The sequence below is a fragment of the Aquarana catesbeiana genome, linkage group LG05, assembly GCF_042186555.1.
Source record: "Aquarana catesbeiana isolate 2022-GZ linkage group LG05, ASM4218655v1, whole genome shotgun sequence".
NCBI classification, from domain to species: Eukaryota; Metazoa; Chordata; class Amphibia; order Anura; family Ranidae; genus Aquarana; species Aquarana catesbeiana.
Genome location: NC_133328.1, coordinates 315,738,496 through 315,761,299, shown reverse-complemented (window position 1 = coordinate 315,761,299; position 22,804 = coordinate 315,738,496). Strand labels below are relative to the sequence as shown.

The window sequence follows — 22,804 nt, the reverse complement described above, 5'->3', positions numbered from 1 at the left end:
AACTTTAATGGCATCCCAGTCTTAGAGCGGAGACTGCAAGCCATGCCCTCTCGTCCACATCAGTGCCTGACCTCACAAATTAACTTTTGGAAGAATGGTCAAACATTCCCATGGACACACTCCTAAACCTTGTGGACAGCCTTCCCAGAAGAGTTGAAGCTGTTATAGCTGCAAAGGTGGGAAAACTTAATATTGAACCCTACGGACTAAGACTGGGATGTCATTAAAGTTCATGTGTGTGTAAAGGTAGGTGTCCCAATACTTAGGGTATATATATATATATATATATATATATATATATATATATAATGGTGCCCGCTGCTGTGTCTCAGCCAATCAGGAGGGAGAATGCCTGGTGGCCAAGGGACTCGTGGACATCGCTGGATCGAGATGGGGCTCAGGTAAGTATTAGGGGGGCTGCTGCACAGAGAAGGTTTTTAATCCGAATGCTTACAATGCATTAAGATAAAAAAAAACTTCTGCCTTTAGAATCACTTTAATTAAATAAAGTAACGAAAAGCAGAAATGAGTGGTCACATTGACAACTCAGCACTGCAGATTACACTAGGAGATCAGCTCCTCAATGGGACTCCAGTTAGCACCCTAGCTAGAATCTTCAGATAAAATGCAGAGGATAACTGTCAAATGGCCAGTAGAGCCCTGTTGATTATACTGCGTGAGTTGCTCACCTTGTGTACACAGTTAACAGTGCTAATCTAAATTTTGACAGGGTGGTCTTTTAGACAGCAAGAGACAAACAGAGTGCAGAGGCAGGAGAGGTTCCCACCCAAGCTGTGCACTCTCCTCCACAGCATCCTAAGTGGGTGCCTCTCCTTCCTCTAGGTTGGTCCAGCCCTGATGAGTACATTGCGAGTCTAGCCAATCTTTTGGAAATGAATGGTCCAGCCCAGGAGATATGACACCTAAATCCAGCATGCACATACCCTACTGAGTGCATAACATGCTATGACTTCTCTAAGTAGTGATCAAATCCTCTGACAAACAATTTTTCCAAATTTTCCAACAACATACAGTACACAGCGAAAATCCAGTATAGGCAGCTTCAGACCAGACCATCAACATTTTACTATCAGCACAGTTTGTTGCTCAACTGTCTGCTTCCCACAATACAAAAAAAAACAACATTGATGAATCTGGGAACATGACATTGCTAATATTACAGTCAGTAAGTCATTTGTAAAAACCTAAAACTCTACTGTTATAACAGTGAACCTTTGCCGTTGAGAACTTGTATTCTCCCCATGTCAGAACAGAAGTGTCAGGCTGAATGTCATCTTGTAAAGCAGTTATATCTCCTGCCTGAGCTCAGTGTTGATAACAGACACTCATTTGTCTGTCATATAACAAACATGATATCAGGAATACAGAAATGAAAATTAAGGGCTTTGTTATTTGACAGATTTACCCATATTCAGCAGCTTGAACAGAGTACCAAATATCAGACCATAGCTCAGCCATTGGTCCTTGCAGGCTGAAGTTTGCATGACGTTTCTGCTGTACAGGAAGAGAATGTAAAAAATATATAGCCTATGCCTTAGAAGCAAGACTGCACTTCATTAACAATGTAATAGTGGAGATTTAGATTCTTCCAATTGACCATACCTGGCTGGTTCTCTTGATGTTGTTGTGTGAAGTATGAGTTCCAGTTTGTTATGGAGCAGTGCAGTCATCTATTCAATTACTTTATAATGTTGTACAATTATTTATAAGAACAGCATATTTAACTGTAACATGTGCACAGCAATTTGATGATTCCTAGATTTTTTTTTCTGGATAGCATACGGAAGGTATGAAACCTCTTTCAAGATGTTATTGCTATCTGTATCATTTTTGAGAGACTTCAGTGACAACAGCCACCTGTTGAATGGGAGCCGATTCTCCTCCCAGCGATCGACCAGGAAACTTTGGGTAAGGGAGAGGAGAGGAAGAAAAGAACCAGCCGGATCACACAGAGAGGGGAACTTCTTCTGTGGCACAGCTTGGATCTGAAATGCTGGCCACTGTCAAAGTCCCGCCTCCTGCACCAGCTCCTATGATAGACAGTACACTGGTCCAATCCCGGGAAATTTAAGTAGTATGACATCTATCATAGGAGCCAGTCCAGGAGGCAGGACTTTGTTTGACAGCAGCTGGCGTTTCAGATCCAAGCTGTGTCACAGCAGGAGATCCTTTCTCTGTGTGATTCAGCCAGCTCTCCTCCCGAGTGAGGCTGTATGGATGGGCACTGATAGGCTGCATTGTTGGGCACTGATAAGGCTGCGCTGATGGGCACTGATGAGGCTGCGCTGATGAGCACTGATGAGGCTGCACTGATGGGCACTGATAAGGCTGCACTGATGGGCATTGATTGGCTGCACTTGTGGGCACTGATAGGCTGCACTTGTGGGCACTGATAGGCTGTGCTGATGGGTACTGATAGGCTGCGCTGATGGGTACTGATAGGCTGCGCTGATGGGCACTGATAGGCTGTATTGATGGGCACTGATGAGGCTGCACTGATGGGCACTGTTTAGGCTGTACTGATTGGCACTTATAGGCTGCATTGATGGGCACTGATGAGGCTGCACTGATGGGCACTGATAAAGATTTTGTTGTTAATATTTATTTTTGTAACTTAATTAATGAGGCTGCAATTGTGGGCACTGATAGGCTGCACTTGTGGGAACTGATAGGCTGTGCTGATGGGTACTGATAGGCTGCGCTGATGGGCACTGATAGGCTGTATTGATGGGCACTGATGAGGCTGCACTGATGGGCACTGTTTAGGCTGTACTGATTGGCACTTATAGGCTGCATTGATGAGCACTGATGAGGCTGCACTGATGGGCACTGATAAAGTTTTTGTTGTTAATATTTATTTTTGTAACTTAATTCTGCATAAAACATTTAACAGGGTAATTTCATGAGGTAATTTACGAGGGCGTGTTTAGGGGCAGAATTATGGGCAGGGCAGGGTAGGGGTTGGGTAAGGCAACTGGTGGCGAGTAACTCTAAAGATTTGGCTAGTAGCTCAGGACTTGAAATTTGGAGCCTCGCCTTTTAAGAAAACATTCTGGGCCCTCTGGGGTAAAGTCAGAAAGTTCACTCTGATCTTAATTTGTGATTTATACAATCCAGTATAGACAGATTTATTAGACTTCTCATTGAGTTTCTGCATTTGTTACAACCCTTTACCACATGAGTATGTGCTATGCAACCTTATTGTAGTTAATCTGTAATGTCTGAAAAATGTCTAAAAAAAATTAACTTACTGATCTGCTATTCATATTAAACGCTGCTCAGGATTCTGGCAACCAATGAGAGATAGCTAGCAGGGCAGCCATTTGCAAAAAATGACTAATGTCAGGATAGAAATGTGTGCAATTAAGTGGGTAGGCTGTGTACCCTAAGTTAATCTAGTTTAATAGTGACCTAAGCCAATGTCCTGATTTTGATCCGACGCATCCAAAATAAGTTAAACATTGTGATTACAATTGGATTTTATTGGGAACTAAACTCCAGTGCCGAGGTATTTAAAAGTCTGAACCACCTTTAATAAAGGTCAGAGGCAGGGGGGACATGCAGGTCCTGCATTCCTCTTGCCATTGCTAATCTGGAAAGTGCTCACATCCGAGACAAGCTGCAGTTATGAATCAGCCATCTCCTTCACGCCCGTTGTCGGACTGGCAGGAAGGGAGGGGGCTAATCAGACCACATAACTATGTTTAGAAATTACTTAGCAACACGGGACAAAATACTACATGTACTTTGCTCTATCAAGGACAAAACACTTTTAAAAACAACTGTAGATTTCACCTTTGTTGAGAAAAAAACAATCCCCTCTCTGTAATCTATGGCCTGACGTGTATCTTAGTGCAGAGTTCTTCATCCAAGCAGGAAAATACATTTTTGCCAGCGTTCTGTACACCAACTGTGTAGAGAACGCCCCAGGTCGCCTTAGTACATCAAATTTTACAGAAAATGACAGTGCTGCAGTTTGAAAAGGAAATGTAATTTTTAATAGCAATAAATTACAATATGGCTTGTGTAGCATTTGTATATGCTATATTATTTTTTTCATTTGCTATATTTTTTTGTTTCACGAAAGCTGATTTTCCCCTAAAGTCAACGCTACAAACTACTTTGGAGAATAATTAGGTAAGTGAGAATAAAGCATTTGAAGAGACTATACAGCTTGACTAGATCATTAAAATGGCAAAAGCAACAGTATGGTCATTAAAATTAAGTGCTTTTTCTGTCCTTTTAGTTTAATTGGGCTAGGGGCTTTTTTGTCATATTCAAAGCCAGCAGGACTACCTTGGTGGGCCATTTAGTGATGAATTTCAATTAATTATGTGACTTTCTTTATATTCTTCCAATGTCAAGTACATGCAATGTATTTGTACTTAGTAGTCACATACCCCTATGAATGAACTCCTGCAGATTTCCTATTAAGCATTCAGACAAATTAGGGAGACTTGAATAAAAGAAAATAAAAGTCGTACACTAATTAAACTCTGAACATACTTAATCTGGAGAGTGGAAAAAAAAAGAAAATAAAAAATATCAAGAGATCAAGGTATATTTGCTGTGCAATAATTTAAGTTTGCCATGCACTGTTAGTTTTTTGGACACACATGAGGTGGATGTAGGAATGCCCAATAGCCCCTAGCCTGGACACTGTACCGTTCGAAAAAAGTTTTTCAACATGATCCTTTGACAGAAGATGATCAGTTGGAGATTGGATCAATTGATGATCAAGTGGAGCCACACACTGATCTAAATTTGGCTGGTTCAGCAAGGAATTTCGATTAGTGTTTGGCCAGCTTAAAGTGGTTGTAAACCCTCCCACACAACTTTACTGTTTTGTAATCCTCATAAAAAACACTATTAATTGCTGCTGGCAAATGTCTCCTTACCTGTTTAGTTTTGCTGTAATCCGTCCTGTTAGGTTTTCTGACGTCACTGGCGCATGCGCTTCCCTTCCCCTCATTTACAGCATGCTCTGTGTGCGGTCCGTCCATTGACTGGGTGCCGTGAATGGGATTTCCTCTCTCAGCGGCACAGCGTTGACTGCCCTCTCCTCGCAAGACAACAGAGTTTCTCCTGCATCCTGGAAATCCCCATGTGTCCGCGTGACGTCACATGGGGAGTAAACCTACTGCATCCAAGAACGCGATGAGGAAAGGAGAGCTGGAGCAGGACTGACAGGCACGAATATACCCAGAACGGGTAAATATAAAAAGCACAAAAACAATGTAACATACTGGGTATGAGTGGTGGTCCAGTAATGTCAGATCGCGCATGTGCAATATTATGGCGAGAAACAGGAAAGGGCAGAAATTATATTCTACACAGACTCAAGATGACAGTACTAAAGGTGGCGCCTCCTTACTGCGAAAGATAACATTTTTAAAAGTTTGAAAATAAAGTAAGTAATGGGCTATTCTGACTTGATTAGACCATGTAATGCTTGCTAAAAGGATAATTACATTGACATGAATGAAAAGCACCATAGGGACTGCAGAATTTACTTCCTCTTTAAAGTGTTATTAAACTCAAGCTATGAAAAGCTCTAATTACATGTTATATAACAAAGTGTTTATACTCACAAAGCCACTAATGTATTTGCTTTGTGTAGAGTGAAACATACCTGGTTGATCCGACTTTCAGCTGCCCCTCCTATCTTCTCTGCTGTGTCCCCATGCAGCCTGAGATTGTGTAGACCAGTTGGTGTCCTCTACAGAGCATCCTCCAATTTAAGTTACCTTCTAAGCTTTTCATTTCCTACTTTTTCTTATCTGTGCAGCCCACATGACTATAGAGTCACACATGTGGGGGTTTACACAGTGGTAAATGACAATCCCCCCACTCCTCCGTGTCCTCCTATTGCTAAACACTATGGGGATGGGATATAGTATGCTGACTGATTATATTCACTAAGAAACTCACAAAAATCTTAGTTTTAATATAAATCAGTACTAAATATATCAACTGTAATTGCTAATACCTGTAAAGTAGAAAAAGGACCTTGGATGCAGATACTGTCTGAACACAGTGAAAACTAATGCCAATCATCTCTGACTCTGCCTACACCACATTAATGCACAAAAATACACAATTGATGTTCAAAGATTTATTGGGAGCTGTACACCAGTTATTTGATATTTATAATCTTATTTGAATTGCTCTTCTGAAATGTATTTATTTATTTTTTTTTGGTCATGTGACTGGCACAGCACCAATCAGGGCTGACCAGACAGAGACGCATACAGTAGAGGGCATACACCTGCAGAGTGCAGAAGCCCCTTCTAAAGATCTTACTCTGCAGATGCCAAAGAACAGGGAAAGATCACGTGACTAAACAACAGTGCTGCAAGAGTAAGGTACGTATAGGATTTATATAAAAAAAATGCAGTGCCATAAAATATAAGATTTATGTGAATGGACTATGGCAATTAACACTTTATTTTTAGTATCAGCCTCTAGCACTACAGAAACAGCTCAAATAATTGTAAATAATGCTCAAAATTGGGATTATTACTGGCTTTCAGTACCATGACCATGGCAGAATGATGTGCTTTCAAAGGATATTATTATTGGCATTACTGTTTATAGTAAATTTATAATATATTTATATGATATGTTAGTGCAATACAAAACAAACACTATACACAGATATCTACAATGCTACTAAAACAACACTTCTCTCTGCTATAGGAAAGTACAGAGCCTCTTTAACCTGCTGTGAGGCAAAGGGGAGGTGACATGCCTGAGCGACATACCAAGAGGGCACACAAATATGTAAACGATTGAATTAAAAATATGTGAAGAATGCGTTTGTTAGATTTTATAGCTCTGGGTACTTAGCATAAAGAAAAGGGAAGATGCAGGAGGCCAAATAAGACAGCAATTCTAAGGGGGGAGCAGGTTATTAGTGAATAAAAAGATTTATTTAGCAATTACACCATTGTGGCGTGCAAGGAAGTTGAAAAACAAACTTGTCTTCATGCACCTTAGGGATACATTTTGTAAGAAAAATATCAATAAAAAAAGCAAAAACTTAAAAAAACTGCACAAACTGAGAGCAATAGGAGTCAACAATCGATAGCACAAAGAAGAACTACCAACTCCATAGTAAAATTCTGAACGTATAATTCAAGGAGTTTCCCCATTGCCCTCAAATCAATAATGGGCGAATAGAAAAAAAAAACAAAAAAACAAAAAAAACTGAATATCCAGGTTCATGAGGACAGAATGCCTTCTGTGAATTGGTTTAAAACCTACACAAGTAAACAAACCGGGACAATGGCAATCGGCCTAGGTCTATGATTAAAGGTTTGCAGGCACTGTACTGCTGACTAATAGAGACATGTGTTTTGGGTTTTAGACAAGGTAGCATTTTACAAGCCAGGTTACAGTATGCCCAAGGCCACACTGAGAGAAGAAGGCCAATGCTAGCCATACACAGCTCAAATTTAGGCTGATCTCTCCTGGGTCAGTCAAAATTAAACCAGTGCACCACCCCGCTCCACAAAAGTCAACTGAAAAATTAAAGGAGCTGAATGAAAAACTGTTGGCCAAAGAGTAAATGCATCCAATCAGACAGTGACTACATCCAATAGGTGCTGAGGCTGTAAAAATACAACAACCAGAAGCAGAGATTCCTCTATCCACATTGTTCTGAATGAGAGAAATCTAAACATGTATGGCCTGTCCAAGAAGCAGAAAAGCCATGCAAGCCAGCCTTTAGCAAGAAGCAAGGCTACCTGAGCATTACTCATGGTAATCTAGCCAAGAGAGCTAAACACTTCCAAGCAGCAGAGATATTTTGACATACTGAAAAATTGCTGCTCTACATGGAACCAATAATATCTTTTCTATGAATAAAGGGAAAATATCTTTCATCAACTGAATTGCATATAATGTTAGAGCAGCATTTTATTTGTTCAGTATTGGCATTTCTACAGGCCAGATGCCTTTTCTTGCCTTTATCTGGCCCTTGGGGCACGATTCCTCCTACTGATACATGGCACTATTGCTACCACTGACATCAAAGGTGGAGCATTATTCCTCCTACCGATACCAACGATGGGGCACTATTCACTCAACTGACACCCACAATGAGGCAACATTCCTTTCACTGACACCAGCCATGGGGCACTATTCCTTCCACTGGCATCAACGATGGGAAACTGTTCCTCCCACTAATACCAATAATGGGGCACCATTCCCCCCATTGATACCAATGACTGGCAATTTTTCTACCAAAAAATACTAATGATGGGGCACTATTCCTTCTCCTACTCACCATGGGAACTTAATTGTGGGTAATTTTCTTACTCCCACTGAAAACCAAGCCTGAGGCATTTTAGGCCAACTGATGCATTTTCTACTCCCACTGGCCACAGTTTGGCCACCAAAAGTCTAAAAGGACCATAATCTGGCCCCGTGTTTAGAAAGTTTTGAGACCCCTGCTCTTGATGGAACCTCTAATGACTTTTTAAGCAGTTACAGGAATAGTTTTTTTCCTTTTGGGATAAAGGTTTTACATAATTAAATAAAAGCTGACCATCCATTGTAAACATCCCTGTCAATGGTAAATTATTTGTGTCAACACTCTAACTGCTACGTTGTCTAGACAGCATGGTCTGTCAAAGTAAGTTGAAAAATATTGTACTGGCTGGTTTAATAAATAAAAGATAACTAATGGAGCCACCACATCTAAGAAATGGTGATGCAGTATATTATATATTTTTGTGATCAATATTAGTTAGCAAAACAAAACTCAGTTCCTCAGCTATAGAAATACTGTTATTACTTGTCATAAGAATACTTAGTTTGTGCTCATGTCAAGCACACGATAAAATGGGGGACATTTTATCTACTTTTGATGTTTCTTCTATGGCAGCCTTCTGTGTAATAGAACTGTTAGTTGGTGATTGGTGACTCAGACATCCAGCACTAACACATGGGAGCTGGATAGAGTCCTTTACAAGCTTCAAGTCAAAAATTGGAACTTACACAAGGCTTCCTCACTTTTGCACCTGGTAGCTGAACAGAGCTGGGAGGAGTATTGTGAATATAAAAGGCTGGTATAAATATCAATAAAAGGAATCTGTGGCTTTGATTTGTTGTAAATTCAAAAAAGAACAACTGAAATGTTTAATGACTGTACAATATTAACTCCCTATGCAAAGTAAGCTGCAGAAATACCAATTCATGCTTCTATTTACTATTAGTACACTCCCAGGATAGGCAATCTACACTTTTCTTTTGATTCATATTTATTTATTAAGCTACACTCTTGAGATGAACATGTTTCTACATGAAACAAAAATTACAAAGCAACACCTGATATATAGTTGTAAAATAAATACATATGTACATAACAGAAAGTGGTAAAATACTGGACTGTTGTCACTCAATTGTGCAGAACTTCATCTTACCTTGTGTACATTTGGCTTAATGCAGCGAACAAAGAATGGATTTGATGTGCTCAGTGTTGCCATTAGGGAATGCAGAGAATCCTAAAATAAAGAACAGATTTATGAATAATCTTTAACTAAACTTAGTAAATGTTACCATTAGGTTTTTACCACGGTCAATAGGTGGAATGACTTGACTGGTTTTCTCATATTGCCCTCTAGTGGCTAATGTGCTAGTAGCATCGGTAAAAAATGTATGAAATAAAACGTTACATGATTTTCCTGAAGTCCAGAAGAGAGACTCAACTATTTTAGGTATCATATCTCAAGCATATTTCAATTTTTGCAGTCAAATGTGAGCAAACCCCACTATATGTTTGCTATGGGTTCCCATTCATAAACTCTGGGGAATGCTCCTAGCATGATGACCTCACACTTGTGTCATTCCCAGGAGTTTGAGGAAGCAGGACTGATTGATCTGTATTAGCTGCGGAGAGAGAGAGAGAGTATATGGTAATTTGATAAGCAATCCATCTGCCTACGTGAAGGTGAGTGTTCTTAATCTTTCATTGTAATAAACCTGTGTTTTATGGAAAGCACAATGATATATGTTTGTTTTATGGAGCTGTACTGGGACTGTTGCTAAACCTGTGCAGAAGGAGTAACACTTGAGAGGCTGGTGCGACTACAGTCCTAAGAACTGTACCTAGAGACAGTCTGAAGGAGAGTTAAGAAAGGATTAACCCCTGTCGGGTATATTACTTATGTAACCTCCTTTAATTTAAGAAGTCCAATATTCCAGATGAGAGCGCACCCAAAGGGCATAATTGGTGGAAGTGTTTCACCATGTGGCACACATGCAGTTATGGGAAGATTTCACTGATAATAAAATAAAGATATATAGGACTGATGGATACATGTTATAAGTGACTTTTAAACCACATTGATTGCACTTCATTCTTTATGCACCATTAGTAATCTATTACACATGGGTGTTCTAGCATTAATTATGTATATGTGTGGTCACTATTGATAATATTATATTATTTGTTAACATATTTATCACTTTATGTTATGTAGAGGGGTTGTGGTAAATAATTTGTTTGGATGTAAAGATTGTGTATTTAGGAGAGCTGCACTTTTTTTTTTAATTATTTATTTATTGATTTGGTATTTAGATGTGAATCACTATTAGTATTAGCTGCCCTTAGGTGTTAGGCCCCTTTCACACTAGAGGACCCTTCGGGTCCGCTTGTTTTTCAGGACCCTCCAGTCTCCTTTATGGAGTGGCAGGTGTCAACGGACATGTGTTCGCTTCCACTTCAGCTCTGTATGGAAGGGGCCTTAGGGTTTAAGATTGAAATTTTGTTTGCTGTGTGGGGATTAGAGGTTTGTTCATAGTTTTGTCATAGAGCAGTACACATGACCACAAATAACATGCATTGCTGATTCCAAACATATGGAAGTGAGAAGGAATAGCTGAAGTTCGAGGGCTCACGGAGGATGTTAGGAGACAGAAAAACACAGTAAGAATTTTTTTTTATGAAAAAGTAGTTTACAGGGCAAACAAATAGTGGATGTGTATAGATTATTTTTTTGAGAACACGGACATCACATATTGTCACATTAACTGTGATTTGAGTAATTTTTTTCAGCATCTCTGTAACAGTTGAGATTACTAAAACCATTCTCTCTTCTATGTGTAGGTCCTGTAAATATGACTGTATTAAACTACAGAAAAGCTGTTTGTTTGATGCAGTTTTAGTTGCTCTGCATGCACTATTAATAATGTCTTGGGAAGGTTCATAATTACACACCTTAAACTGTAGGCTGACTGCAGGTTTCCTGTGCTTAGTTCCAGACTTTAATGTGTCTTGATTATTCCGACTTTGATCGTGTTCAAATAGATCATATATGAAATCAAGCCTGAATAAAGAAGTAGAAAGAAACATACATTTTGGTTTGTTAGCTGACTACATATAATTGTGGCAACTCATTACAAATGTCATGTTAGTATTTCCACAAAAAATGCAACAAATGACAGGTCAAAAAAAGAAAATATGAATGTGGACCATTAAATAATACACTACAATTTTAGTCAAAACATGCTTATTTCTTGCCATTAAAAATATCCTGCTGTGTCATAGCTTACATCCTAATCACATTGGGACTGTTTTACTAAAGGAGTTCACTTATTCCTCAAATTTTTTGTTTACTTAAACATCCAACTGATGTTTAAAAATTCTTCTAGGCAGCCGATCTGACTTCTTTGGAGGAATTAGAAAGACTTTTTTTTTCTTCTGGTGCAGCTGCTGCTGTCTGTCAGGTCTGGCACAGGCAGCTGAAGTTCAGAATGAGGGAAGATTTCCTTATACATTCCCCAGACAAGACATGACAGAGTCAAGGGAGGACTACCACTCTCTCTGAATTGCCTGAATTGACTGATGAGTTTGTTTTGTGGAGGGGGGAGATCTGTACTAAGAGTTGGGGGAGATCTGTCTGTACCAAGAGGGATCTGTACTGGGGGTGAGCTGTACTAAGGGGGGATCTAATACATAGAATATTCCCCATTGAGAGGGACTTTAATGGCTTGAAAACAATTATGTTATCTCAAAAATGTATACATTTTATCCATAAAAAGAACAATTTTATTCAAGTTGCATTGAAAATTTACATAATGGAATGGTACACAATCACAAGGGTACGATATACATAAACATATTATTGCATCATCATTATACATGCAGAGATAACATAAAGGAAACTGATGCGTTTCAGAATCAAATAGCTCCTTCTTCAGGGAGCTGTACTAAGGGTGATCTGCATTGGTGGAGCTGTACTAAGGTGGAAGATTTATGCTGGAGGATCTGTAATAAGGATTGGAGAGATCTGTACTGAAGGGGGGGGGGGGGGGGTTCTGTACAGGAAGGACTCTGCACTGGGGAGAGCTGTACTGGGGAGGGGGATTTGTATTGGGTGGAAGATGTACTGGGATATGCAATGGAGGGAGCAGTACTACCACCTCTCCATCCCTCATTTTTGGCTATTAAAAAATTTTTTTTTTCTTCTATCGTACCTTTTGATGAAGTACATTGGGGGTTATTTACGAAAGGCAAATCCACTTTGCACTACAAGTGCACTACAAGTGCACTTGGAAGTGCACTGTAAGTGCACTTGGAAGTGCAGTCGCTGTAAATCTGAGGGGTAGATCTGAAATGAGGGGAAGTGTAGTGTAGTGTAAAGTGGATTTGCTTTTCGTAAATAACCCCCATAGCGTACTTCCGATCTATCCGGTCCGTGGCGCAGGACGTCATATCCTTTTGTGCGGCGAGCCCCCCCCCCCCCCCCCCCCCCCCCCCCCGCAGAAGACAGCTGGCCATTCACAAAGCGCTGCGCGACTCGGATCGACCTCCGGGGGCCGACATTACGGGCTCCCTAAACAGGTAAGTGTGCTTATTAAAAGTCAGCAGCTACAGTTTTTGTAGTTGCTGACTTTAAAAAAGAAGAAAATTTGCAGGAACACCGCTTCAAGGTATGCAACCTTTCAAAGACTCCGGCTGCTGTCAATCAAATCCATTGGAAAGTGGGGCTGAGCTGTGTTATGTGTGTATATAGAAATGTCTACCCCCATAGCAAGGGCTTGCTATGGGGCAGACACTGAAGAGGGGGAAAGGACAGTGCTGGCGGGGGACCCGAGAAGAGGAGGTTTGGGGCTGCTCTGTGCAATACAATTTTAAATTAAAAAAAATAGCTTTATTTAATGCTTTAACAAATAGGTAAAACTTATTCTCTGATTTTGCTGGCACATAAAAAATTACTGTATATCCTAGGTATTAAGGGATGTTGAATAAGTAAAACAAGGAATCACAGCAGTGGCGGCCTGTCCCTTAGGGGCACAGGGGCGCATCCCCTATATCCATGCGTCCCGGCCCCCTAATCTACACGCAGGGCACCGGCGCATGGATTCCAATTGGGGGGTGGGGGGTGTTTGAAGCACGTGTTTAGAGCCAGAAGCTCTAATAGGCTTCAAAAAAGGAAAAAAGGGTGGGCTCAGAGCACTGTGTTCTGACTCCACCCAGTTGTGTGATAATAGCGAATGAACATTTGCTATTCTCTCACTGATTCTCCTCTCTGCCAATCAGGAAGCGGGTTGTGAGACCCGTTTCCCGATTAGCCAAAAGGAGAAGCGATCCTATTGGCCTACAGGGTGGAGGAGGGAGGAGGCGCACGGCCAGAGGAGGCACAGCAGAAGCCTGACCCACCAGCCGCGGCTGCTCCCGGATGCAGGCAGGGAACATATCATCCATGGTCCCGCCATTCGGGTCCTTCTTGGAAAACCCGGGGCCCCTGAGCGATCCTTGCCGCTTCGAGCTGGCTGAGGACAGCGGAGAGTCCGATTGGTGTCCGAAACGTGGAACATTATTCCACAAGGAGAAGCCCGACCCACCAGCCGCCAATGAGTTTCCAGGACTTCCCGGCTTGGACAGGGGAGATCGAAGTGTCATCCCGTGAGGTAAGGAGGTCTTCTGCCTTCCCATCGGTCTGTCTCCTGCAAGGGGGGGTGTTGCTGGTGTTCCCTGCCTCCATGTCGGTCTCCCGCAGGGGAGACCAGCCGCCACTGAGTTACAGTATAGTGGGATCAGGGACAGGACTGTGCCTGTAATATGGGCTCCCATTCCTACGTGCCGTTGAAAATTTGTTTCCTACCTGAAAGAAATATGTATGCCACCTGAGCCTCTCTTCTGAAAATTATAGTTTCCTGGCTGCTATGCTGATCCGCTTAGTTTTAATGTATTCTGAGTCAATGCCCAAATACAGTCACAAAAGTGAGTACACCCCTCACATTTTGTAAATATTTTATTATATCTTTTCATGTGACAACAATGAAGAAATTACACTTTGCTACAATGTAAAGTAGTGAGTGTACAGCTTGTATAACAGTGTAAATTTGCTGTCCCCTCAAAATAACTCAACACACAGCCATTAATGTCTAAACCGCTGGCAACAAAAGTGAGTACACCCCTAAGTGAAAATGTCTAAATTGGGCCCAAAGTGTCAATATTTTGTGTGGCCACCATTATTTTCCAGCACTGCCTTAACCCTCTTGGGCATGGAGTTCACCAGAGCTTGGCAGGTTGCCACTGGAGCCCTCTTCCACTCCTCCATGATGACATCACGGAGCTGGTGGATGTTAGAGACCTTGCGCTCCTCCACCTTCCAGTTAAGGATGCCCCACAGATGCTTAATAGGGTTTAGGTCTGGAGGCATGCTTGGCTAGTCCATCACCTTTACCCTCAGCTTCTTTAGCAAGGCAATGGTCATCTTGGAGGTGTGTTTGGGGTCGTTATCATGTTGGAATACTGCCCTGCGGCCCAGTCTCCAAAGGGAGGGGATCATGCTCTGCTTCAGTATGTCACAGTACATGTTGGCATTCATGGTTGCCTCAATGAACTGTAGCTCCCCAGTGCTGGCAGCACTCATGTAGCCCCAGACCATGACACTTCCACCACCATGCTTGACTGTAGGCAAGACACACTTGTCTGTACTCTTCATCTGGTTGCTGCCACACACGCTTGACACCATCTGAACCAAATATGTTTATCTTGGTCTCATCAGACCACAGGACATGGTTCCAGTAATCCATGTCCTTAGTCTGCTTGTCTTTAACTGTTTGTGGGCTTTCTTGCGCATCATTTTTAGAAGAGGCTTCCTTCTGGGAGGACAGCCATGCAAACCAATTTGATGCAGTGTGCAGTGTATGGTCCGAGCACTGACAGGCTGACCCCCCCCCCCCCTTTAAACCATTGCAGCAATGCTGGCAGCACTCGTACATCTATTTCCCAAAGACAACCTCTGGATATGACGCCCACACATGCACTCAACTTCTTTGGTCAACCATGGCGAGGCCTGTTCTGAGTGGAACCTGTCCTGTTAAACCGCTGTATGGTCTTGGCCACAATGCTGCAGCTCAGTTTCAGGGTCTTGACAACCTTCTTATAGCCTAGGCCAGCTTTATGTAGAGCAACAATTCTTTTTTCAGATCCTCAGTTATTTGCCATGAGGTGCCATGTTGAACTTCCAGTGACCAGTATGAAAGAGTGACAGCGATAACACCAAATTTAACACACCTGCTCCCCATTTACACCTTAGACCTTGTAACACTAATGAGTCACTTGACATCGGGGAGAGAAAATGGCTAATTGGGCCCAATTTGGACATTTTCACTTAGGGGTGTACTCACTTTTGTTGCCAGTGGTTTAGACATTAATGGCTGTGTGTTGAGTTATTTTGAGAGGACAGCAGATTTACACCATTATACAAGCTGTACACTCACTACTTTACATTGTAGCGAAATGTCACTTCTTCATTGTTGTCACATGAAAAGATATAATAAAATATTTACAAAAATGTGAGGGGTGTACTCACTTTTGTGAGATACTGTATAAGCATGTAGCAAGTGACATCAGAACTCCAGATTTGCATAATAAATTTGGTCCAGATTTCTTTGGGCAACTATGTATATGCAAGTTGGGCCTCTAGGCCCAACTTAGGTTCTGGTACAGATAACCAAAGATGATTTGGTTACCATGAAGATTGACAAATCTGGTCAATTAAGATTAACTCTATGACATACATTATTTAAAATTTTCTTTTAATAACTTGCAGATATATCAAGTAGCGGTTAAAGTTCACTTTACCTGCTTTCACGCAATAAATTATGAAGGTCATCTCTGAATGTGTCTCGGTTCTTCTCCAAGGTACCTCTTACATCATACAAGACCTTTACATGAGCACAAAGGACAAGATTGTGAAACTAGATAACCTTTCTTGAATGTCAGTGAGTGAAAAATACCACATAATGTGTGTCTGACAGTGAATTACACATAACCTGTCAGTATAAGGCAGTCTTGTATGTATGATATGATAAACATAAAAAAAATACCTCTCCAGCATAGTGTTTTACACCAAAGTTGTGGACAGCAACTCTTGGCTTTACATAGAAAGGGTTGTTCTGGAAAGAAATACATACCGTATTAAAGCTTGAACGAATAGAAATGACTAACATTATCACAATTGTTAAAGCTGAATTTCAGGTATGTTTGGTTTTATAAAGGTAAATTGGTGGCATTGGACCAATGTACGTATGTTTGGACCTTACCTGTAGGATCCCTGTGGAAGCAGAAAATCACGGTAATAGTACTACTAGCTTCATAAGCTCATGCCAAGTGACTGCCCTGCTGCTTAATGAACACAGGAGGTCATCTGCTCAGCATGAGCACAATTTTCTCAGTGAAGGATAAGTGCTTTCTGATTCGACAAAGTGGAGAATGTGACGTCACTGCCCTGCCTCTCCAATCAGAGCCCATTTAAGAATGTTGCATTATCAAAATAGTCTTTGTGTCTTCAGGGTTTGGCTATTAATTGTTACCACGTTCTTTAGTGTCACAAGCCTTGATACACAGAGACTACCTGTTCTGATTAACATTTCCCCATTATTTCTGTATCTCTATCAGCTGGAATGATAAGACTGCAAACAGAAGCATTCCAAAAACATTTTGTTAAATTCTTCATTGCCAATAGTACAGCTATATTAAATATATAATATATAAAAATAGATGAAACAAAGAGGCAAAGAAAACACCTACTGCATGCTGGTTATGCAACTTCTCCAATAAGGTGCTATCAGTAGCTCGAGGAAAGTAACTTTCTTCATTGATCAATGCTAGCAAGCCAAGTTTCTAAAAAAAATTACAAACAGTTATTTTACATTTTCATTTTTCCTACATCTATTCTATCTGACTTTAGGAAATGTCAACATTTTTTATTATAGATTCCAATATAATTGGAAAAAATATTTTATATGCGTTTGAAGCCCATTGTTTGATCGAATTCTATTGAAGGATATGCTGGAAAATTTTTCTCAATCAGGCTGCAGTCCCTTTATCAGTGTATTCCTACACCATTGGTTGGGTTGCCTCTTTTTAAAATACATTTCCATGTGGGAGGGAAGGGAGTGGGTGGAATCCTCTATCCACCTTGTTTGCGTGGATGGAGGAATATTTTTTTTGTTTACGTTCAGCATGCTGGCTAATAGAATTAAAAAAATTGCATGGCCAGCCTAACATACTATATACTGTTAACATACCTCTGACTCAATAGACTGGTAAACATGTAGTTTATTACCTCTTAGGGAAGATAAAACAGTGATTATCTGTTAGGTTCTATTACTTTAAGCCAAGTTGTAACTATTTATTCTAAAAATGTATCCTTTTTAAGTAAAATAAGAAATATAAAAAATAATAAAATTGTAGAATATTTTATCTTCTATCCACTCAATAATTGGTTATTTAGGGTTGGAACGTCTGTCAGATTTTCTTGCCATCTACACCTTCTTGTTTTGGTGACAGTTATTCTCCTATTTTTTTATCTCGGTGGCACAGGGATAGGAAGTGAAAAGAAAAGCCCCATAATGGGGTCACAGACCGCAATAAAGACCTAACCAAAAAAAACTATATACCTTCACCTGTCTACCCAACACAACAAAACCTTAAAAACATTAGACTGAGTTTAGGCTTCAAGTTGTATATTTTATCATATTTATTTTCAACCTCTTGCCAGCCACAAGATTCATATATGTGGTTGCAAAGAGGGTAAGCTTTAAAGCCCAACTGCAGCACCTAAGCATCCACGTCGGGCTGAGGTTGTATGGTGACAGTGTGCTCCCAGCACTCTACCTGAGATGTTCTCCATCACAGCTTCTGATCAGGAACTAGCAGCACAGGCTCCCAATCATGTGACCACTGTGAGAGCCAGTGACAGCAGTCACATAATTGAGAGGTCATGCCACCTACCAGGCATCATAGGCCACTTAAGGGCCCACCAGGAGGCAGCATGAAGAGCTTAAAGATATTTGCAATTGTTTTTGTGGGTTGTGAGCTCAAACTTTACACATTCATAGGTGTATTCTAAAGTATTTGCAAGAATACTTGTTGCCTGCCTGTCTTAGCGTTTAACTTTCTGACATTGAACTAGCATGTAGATTACAGAGTGAAGTCAGACACCCTGCTCAACACGCTTGTTTCAAGACTCTAGGGTTAATTTAGCAAAACTGGAGAGTGCAAAATCTGGCGCATCTCTGCATAGAAAACAATCAGTTTCCAGGTTTGTTTGTTTTTTTGTCAAAGCTTGATTGAACAAGCCAAAGAAGGAAGCTGGCTGGCTACCATGCACAGCTGCATCAGATTTTGCACTCTCCAGTTTTAGTGAATCAACCCATGTATCTCTGAAAGTACTAAGGTTATCAGACATCTAGCATTTTCAGAGTTGGCAGTGGCAACCTGTTTAATATTTCAGTACAGGGCAACAGGACCACAAACCTGCAAAATTCTTTTTTTTAAAGAAACTAAAACTACTAACATCAATATGTTTTAAAGGTGGCTTTAGTATATATAGCTGAGATTACACATCAGGAAAGGTGTTTCCTGTTACTCGTGATACCATCCTTATTTTCATAATTTTTTAGAGGCGCCTAGACCTTTTTTTTAAACATAAATTCTACAAGTGGCATTCATAGAGCTTTTATATAGCCAGCATGGCTTTTAAATTGTCCAGCTATTTATACCATTAAAAAAAAAAAAAAAAATCGCTGTGACAATATTTTGTAAAATCATTTCATTGTATAACATCTGACCTGAATCGTTTAACCTTTTGTTAACTCATTACCTTCCAATTTGTTCTGCATTATCTGGTATGTATGAAGCATATCTGATTATACCAAAGCCCCTGATGAGTGCTGGTGGAGCATATTTTATGTCAGAGGTGTTTTAGTAAAATTATATAATTATTATGTTGAATCTGATCTTACCTTTTCTATCAAATCCAAGCATTCTCCATTGTCTGTCCAGTCTATGGCTTCCCACACCAGACCCTCTCTAAAAGAAACACATTGTACAAGTTAATATATATTATTTATTTGAAGAAAATCTATGCTTTTAATTTTTTTTAAATAAATGAGTGAATACAGTCTAAGGCCCCTTTCACACTGGGGCGGGGGCAGCGTCGGTGGTAAAGCGCCGCTATTGTAAGCGGCGCTTTACCGTCGGTATGCGGCTGCTAGCGGGGTGGTTTTACCCCCCACTAGCGGCTGGGAAAGGGTTAAAAACCACCGTAAAGTGCCTCTGCAGAGGCGCTTTGCCGGCGGTATAGCCGCGCCGTCCCATTGATTTCAATGGGCAGGAGCGGTAAAGGAGCGGTATACACTCCGCTCCTTCATCGCTCCGAAGATGCTGCTAGCAGGACTTTTTTACCGTCCTGCCAGCGCACCGCTCCAGTGTGAAAGCCCTTGGGGCTTTCACACTGGAATCAAAGCAGCGGCACTTTCAGATCGGTTTGCAGGCGCTATTATTAGCGCAATAGCGCCTGCAAACCGCCTCAGTGTGAAAGGACCCTGATAGTGTTGTTTTGTGTAAACATTAATTAAAATCGTTGCTGCTATGTTAGAACATTAACCACTTTTGTACACAGTGTCAGCCATACAAGCTCTTTATATATGCAGACTGTAGTAGTGCAACACATTGATGAAGATTCGCTGTTCTTTTCTCTCAATTCCTATTAGACAGCTCTGACTGAGAGAAGACAGATTATCTCCTTCTCATCTCAGCACGGAATCAGGAAGGCTGCACAGCTTATGTTAGATATTCGATTTTCAGATAAGACAGTAGAGGGCAAACCTATTCTGTATATGAAATAGAACCATGAAACATATGGAATAGCAAGTACATGAAAACATTTATATATATATGATATTAGTGCCATGAGTGATAAATTGGCAAGTAAGGCACCCCTTCTTTTTTCCAGTGCAAAAAGAAGGGGTGCCTTACTTGCCAATTTATCACTCATGGCACTAATATCATCACAACCAATACAGGCAAAAAATATGAGATTAGACAATTCATTACCTGTTCTACAGATTTTGTTGTATATGTTTTGCGTTGCCCTAGTGGGTTGGTCTACGTTGGCCGGACTATTCGTGCCTTACGGGCTAGAGTAGGTGACCACCGCAGACTAATTTCGAAGGGGTGCGATGAACATAGTGTACCCCGTCATTTCTTGCGTTTCCATGACAAGGACATCAGGTTCTTGGAGGTCTTTGTTATCGAAACTATCCCCAAAGGCACGCTAACCAATAATGAAAGATTCTCCCTGTTGTGCAAGCGTGAGGTCTTTTGGATCTACATGTTTGACTCGCTTGCCCCCAAGGGGTTGAACGAAGAACTAGAAACATGTAGTTTTGTGTAATTTTAATGAGAGTCTATATATATACCTTTTAGATCATCTCTGGGTTAATATTGATTTTAATAGGTTTTTAATATATTTGATTATGTTTTTTATAGAAAAATGTTAAGTTTTTATGTTGAAGTATAAACTATGTGTTCCTTGGTTATATATTGTGTTTATTTTCATACTTTTATGTGAAGTAAGGCACGTATACCCATTGGTAAATTGCTTGGAGCTGAGGGGGTTAACATTGGAGATCTTTGTTTCTTCCCTGTGCCTATTTCATTTTTTTTTTTTTTCCATTAAGCCCCTCCCCTTTCCCCTCCCCTTAATCCCCACTTACCTATTTAAACCCTGCGAGTTGCCTATTTTCCTTGACTATGACAAAGCTCTCATGCGCGAAACGCGTCGTCATGGCAACCTCTCCCCCCCCCCCCCCTACATGGCAGAGGCCCCAGCTTGAGTTCTTCACTGCGATTTTTCATCCATTCACATTTTTTTTGTTTTTTTTTGTTTGTGAAGCCGCTTTTTTCACCAGCAAGCATTTCCTGCAAATTCACCATCTTCACTACCCCATCCTTTTTTTTACCCATTGCAATATCCATTTTTTCATATGACTGTTGGCCATCTCCCCAGGCAGGTCAGGCTGATGTGAGCTCCATCAGCCTGCCGCCACCAATTCCCCCGTCAGAGGGCCTCTCAGTGTCAGTTCCGACCTCAGCGCAGTGTCACCAGGTCTCACTGATGAGACTTCACCTCTGTGGAGACACGTCCCAGCCTAGCAGCGGTTCCGTTTTACTTCTCAGACGCTACAGCGGCTCCCCTGTGCTGACGTCATCCTCCATCGACACACAGCTCCGGCCAGGCTGTTCTCCGCACGGCGGAGCTACACATCTCCACACGGCGGCCACTTCACTTCTATTTCAGCCCGGTTATTCCTCATGGCACCAAGGTCTTCACCATATGAGGCAGCTCTGAGCCCTCTTACCTGCCTGTGAGTACTTTGACATATCTCCACCACCTTGCCTCCATTCACCTGCTTTGAGCCCATATGTTTGCTTTCACACTTTACACAGCAGTCTCCGTATACTTTCATTAGATGGATCTCCGGTGGTAACCTCCTGCTGTTTGATGCCTCTGTCACCTTTTTGATGTCTATTTGATCACTTACAACATCACCAAGAGTCTGTAATTTTTGAATAGTTTTTATCGTGTGCTTTTTTGTTTTTAAACAGAGCCTCTGAACCTGGTTCTTTTGCAGTAAATATTGTTACTTTGGACTATTGCTAACCACTGGCTCATTATTGGTTCATTAAAAACCATAAACTTTTATACCTTTTATACTTGTTGTATTTTGTTTTCCAACAATAGCCTGAGCGCTGGACATTTTATATGTTGCTTCCTGGTATGATCTGTTTTCACCAATTACAGTTTGTCTAGCAGCACGGGATATTACTATTATGTTTATTGTAGTTTCTAGTTTCCTGTTTCATCCCTGTATATGCATTAATAATTTTTGAATGGATGGTACAGGCTATACATCTATTTTATATGTTTGTTACATTCTCTGGGTGACCTACCACCGGCGCTAGGTTACTCTTCTCTGTGTTTTTCCCTAGATAGATAGATAGATAGATCTATATTTATATATATATATATATATATATATATATATATATATATATATATATATATATGCACTACAGCTTAGAAATCCAGGTATGGTATATTTTAACCTTGGACCAATGTGATGTATATACCATACCTGGCTGATGCTCCTGGAAGCTGGAAATCACTAGACACCGCTACTCAAGTGATCTCCACTTGCTTCCAAGTCACGCATGGCTGCCATACTGCATTTTAAATACAAGAAGGCGCCATTCACAGAATGCTTTGAATTTTCTGAATGAATGTAAAACATTCTCTGAGGTGTTGAGGTGGGATGGTGACTGAACAGGAATCAAATCCCTGCTGTACCCACATAGTTTATCGAAATTAGATTTGTGTTCTTTACATTAAAATTATTTTTATGATTTAATCAGTTTCAGGTTTTATGTATACAGTGTACTGTACTTTCCACAAAATTTCCTTGAACTACC

The 22,804-nt window shown here is 40.7% G+C and overlaps 1 protein-coding gene across 1 annotated transcript in view; it reads right to left on the bottom strand.

Annotated features, from left to right (window-relative positions):
- Positions 1-22,804, bottom strand: part of MYO10 (myosin X) — a 280,901-nt gene that overhangs the window by 114,713 nt on the left and 143,384 nt on the right. Inside the window, exons 13-18 of the mRNA XM_073630851.1 lie at positions 19,294-19,360; positions 17,075-17,167; positions 16,372-16,440; positions 16,127-16,209; positions 11,246-11,354; positions 9,450-9,530 (exon numbers count right to left, since the gene is read on the bottom strand). Coding sequence (XP_073486952.1) covers positions 9,450-9,530; positions 11,246-11,354; positions 16,127-16,209; positions 16,372-16,440; positions 17,075-17,167; positions 19,294-19,360 — 502 coding nt within the window. The remainder of the gene's footprint in view (positions 1-9,449; positions 9,531-11,245; positions 11,355-16,126; positions 16,210-16,371; positions 16,441-17,074; positions 17,168-19,293; positions 19,361-22,804) is intronic.